We start from the raw sequence: 3636 nt of genomic DNA on the forward strand, positions 1-3636 counted from the left end.
GGTGGAACAATAACAAATATGGCCTATATAGCTTTGGACATGCCATTTTTCTAATGACCTTAGAAGGATACTTCCAGCATTCATACAAAGCAAAAACTGAAGCAGAAAATTTCAGTCAGAATAACATGGCAAGGTCTTACAAAGCATACTTGTGGCTGTTTATTACCAGAAGCTGATTATCAGAGGCCAAAATAGCAAAAAGACAACAAATTTAGACAGGCCAAGAGTGCAGCAAAAGAAAAGTGTCCTCAACTCTCAGCACCTTATATGTAGACATTTTACTCCCTTGAATGAATCAAACTCAGCGGAGCTTCTCCTTCACAGAATACTTCTTGGCAGCGTCCCGCACCTTCTCAATATACCCTTCAATTGGTGGCGTGAGTGTTGCCATGTACCGGTTTGCGGGGAACGGTGTCATGTCAGGAATCAAAGCAGCAGCTTGCAGCTTCTCAGGGAGAGCAGCAATGGCCTCCTTCTTGAGCCTCAAAAGGGTCGATTCCGCAGTTTGACGTGCACGATGTCGACGCATGAGGACACGGCTATATTCTTTGGCAAGACGCCGGCCATCTTCAACTGTCAGCTCATAATCAGGGATGGCCTCCTCATCAACCAAGCCAAGACTGATATAGTCAAGGCCCGGCGGACCCATCAGCACACGGCCATCTTCACCTCCACTGGTACCTTTGGACTTGGCTTTAGCCTTAGCTGCATCAAGCTCACGTTGTCGTTCCTTTGAGATGAGTCCAAGCTCCTCACGTTTGGCCTCACGAAGACGCTCCTTGGGGGACAGGTGCCGTAGAGGAGTAGGGGATTTCAGACAAGACTCTGCAATCTGAGTAATACGCTCAATAGCCTCACGACGACCACGGCCAGAGCCACCGCTCCCAGCTGAAGACGTGCCCCCCTTCTTTGCTATGACATTACGCTTCAAAGGCATGCCGGCTTTGAGCTTAGCCTTGCCTTTCGATGTGCCACTCACATGTGCGCGCTGCTGGAGCTGGTGATGCTGGCTGGTTATACCAGATGCCACTGCTGGGCTTACAGTGAGGGTTTTGAAAAGACGCCGGAACATGATACCAGATGCACCTGAAGCCATTGGACCACCTTGGCTGCAGAAATCAGAAATGCATTACTATCTTGGCTTTTCAACCATAATCCTGCTCAGAAACCAAATAATGATGTTTATTTGTTAATTTTGTTTATTTTCCGGAAGAAATGGTGCTTTAGCTTCTAAAATCTGAATTCACATTCTCCAACTACATCTTAGCTTTTTTATTTTGTTTTCCACGAGTAGTTAAGGAATTACATGTGGATTTGATGCCAAAATCCTAAAAACTACATGCTGAACATAAATGGCCGGTGATTTTGTTAGCGTGGAATGCTTTTAGACATGATTTTAGAATTAGTTGCCTGTATATGACATCTAAGACTGGTTAGTCTAACTAACACAAACAGATAATAAATCAGGACATCAGGTTACTAACACTAACAGATATGCATCAGGTATTCAGGTTACCACTTATTGCATCAGGTTACTACTTATTGCATCATACACCAGTAAAGAGTAGAAAACCAGTACAAATTACAAAATTACAGCAGACAATGATACATCATACATGTTACATAAAATTCGACAGTTGAGACTTGAGAATTGAGATGAACTTACAGGTACAGTAGCAGCTGTACTCGATCCTTCAGTTCGAGTGGATGAAGGTGAAGCCGTGGCTGACTAACAGAACAACAGAAGCCTGCGTCGCGTCGGGCCGTCGAGCAGGTGAAGACGTGAAGTAGAGGAGACGCCGAGAGCCCGAGACGTCCGTCCTCGCCGTCCTCCGTCGGGGAAGAAGAAGGCAAGGTCACAGATCACGCCGACCGCACCATCGTCGCGTGAGCCGTGAGCGTCGGGGAAGAAGAGCGTGCGAGCGGCAGTGGCAGGCTGGGAGCTGGTCGGCGTCGGGGCGGCTACGGTACGGCGTCGGACATCGGCGGTCGGCAGGTGGGTGGCGGCGACTCGCGCCCGTGGAAGAGAAGAGTGGAGGCTAGGGTTTGCGTCTTTGCCAGGGGAGGACGGGATTACTTGGGGTCTTGGGCTGGGGTTCACTGGGCCTTGTTCACTGGACTGGCGCAGGTGGGCTGGCCGGCTGGGCTAATATTTCGGGCTGAACGGGTACCCATGAACGAAACCCGAGTCGCCCGAATTAAATTTGGGTATCTAGAGCTGCCGCCCGATAGGAACCCGATGCTTCCCGGGTCCGGGTCAAAAATGCCGGGTCCGGGTCAAACGGGTTCGGGTCTCGGGTATCGGGTTTTATGCCCGGCGTGCGTGAGACGAGTTGGTGATATGTTGATTCGTCGTTAGACAAGCTGATGGTATGCTGCGAAAATTTTAGAACGCAACAAGCCGTTTATTAGCCTTTGGGTGTACAACAAAGGATATAGTACACTAGAAAGCTCGACTGTCGTATACATATAGTGTACAAACTTCTTAACGATGAGATTTAACAGCTTACTGTACAATTATACAACCTGGAGCTACCAGTTCCGTTGTTGCATAGGTGTTCCCTCTGATTAAAGGAAAAACCCTGAACCCCACTGGATCTTGGAGTGGGCCAAGTAAAAGTCGAGAAAAGAATATGAGTTACTCATCAGTGGTTGCATGTTACCGTCTTCCCGTGGTTAGCATTCACACTGAACCTAGAGCTGGGATACATCTATTATCAGGCGCGATCTTTCGAACGTCTATCTCACTGGCTGTCTGGTCTGCTTGAGCGGATACGTGTATTTTGGGCCATCAGATTTACCTTGGGTGCCTCGAGAATCGCCTTTGGTGACAGTGCCCACTCCATTGCCCAAATAGAAGAGGTCGCATGTATATCAGCTGCCCTCGTCCATCTTTCTGGTGTTTGGAACCAATCCCTGCAGTGCCACATGAAACCCATGTCTACTATAACCAATAATCTTTGTTCAGAACATCATATGGTTTGGTAGGTACAATGATGTTGTTGAAATATTGGGCCCACTTTTAGTGGCCTATACTAGATTTCAGTTTTTCCTATAAAATCTCAAAGCCCACATAGTGGCAGCCTTGTGAGTTTGAACCCAAGTTGGTGGCAGCTCACTAGGGAGTGGCAAGAGGTGGGAAGTTTAGTCCTACATGGAAAGTTGGGAGGAAGTTAGACCACCTTATAAGGTGGGTTGTTCCACCACTAGTAAGTGAGTGAGAAAAAGAGTGGTACACGCGCGCTCATCCTCCTCCTTGCTCGCTCGTCTCGACACGTCACATCACGTCACGTCACGACGCACACCACGCTCGTGGTGAGTGGATTGAGCCTCGAGTCGAGACTTTCCTTTCTTTTTGTATTTCAGGAAAACGAATAGAGTCCTAGACGGACGCGTCGCACTTAGTCGGTTCGGGTAGCTCCCGGACCGTGGGCTATCTGTAACCGACTCGAAACGTGCGCGCGACGTGGGTATGCCCCACGTTGCCTAGGGTTTCCTAAGCGTATATAATCTCTTGCCCGGCTACCGCAGAAACACATCTAATACACGAGTTAGGGTTTTGCCACCTCTCTCTGCTTGCACCGCCATCGTAGCCTACTCCATCCAGCGCGCCGACGTGCATCGGCGAACGGGAGA

General features: G+C 48.8%; 1 protein-coding gene across 1 annotated transcript; it reads right to left on the reverse strand.

Moving 5' to 3' along the window:
* Positions 1 to 297: 297 nt before the first annotated feature.
* Positions 298 to 2006, reverse strand: LOC124666718. The gene is made up of 2 exons (XM_047204047.1): positions 1667 to 2006; positions 298 to 1109 (listed from the first exon to the last, which is right to left on the reverse strand). The coding sequence occupies exon 2, from the start codon at positions 1094 to 1096 to the stop codon at positions 302 to 304; it is 795 nt and encodes a 264-aa protein (XP_047060003.1). The 5' UTR covers positions 1097 to 1109; positions 1667 to 2006; the 3' UTR covers positions 298 to 301.
* Positions 2007 to 3636: the final 1630 nt, after the last annotated feature.

Source organism: Lolium rigidum, chromosome 6, assembly GCF_022539505.1.
Source record: "Lolium rigidum isolate FL_2022 chromosome 6, APGP_CSIRO_Lrig_0.1, whole genome shotgun sequence".
NCBI lineage: Eukaryota > Viridiplantae > Streptophyta > Magnoliopsida > Poales > Poaceae > Lolium > Lolium rigidum.

Coding starts and splice junctions, on each gene's coding strand:
- LOC124666718 (XM_047204047.1), bottom strand. CDS start 1,096: ATGGCTTCAGGTGCATCTGGTATCATGTTCCGGCGTCTTTTCAAAACC.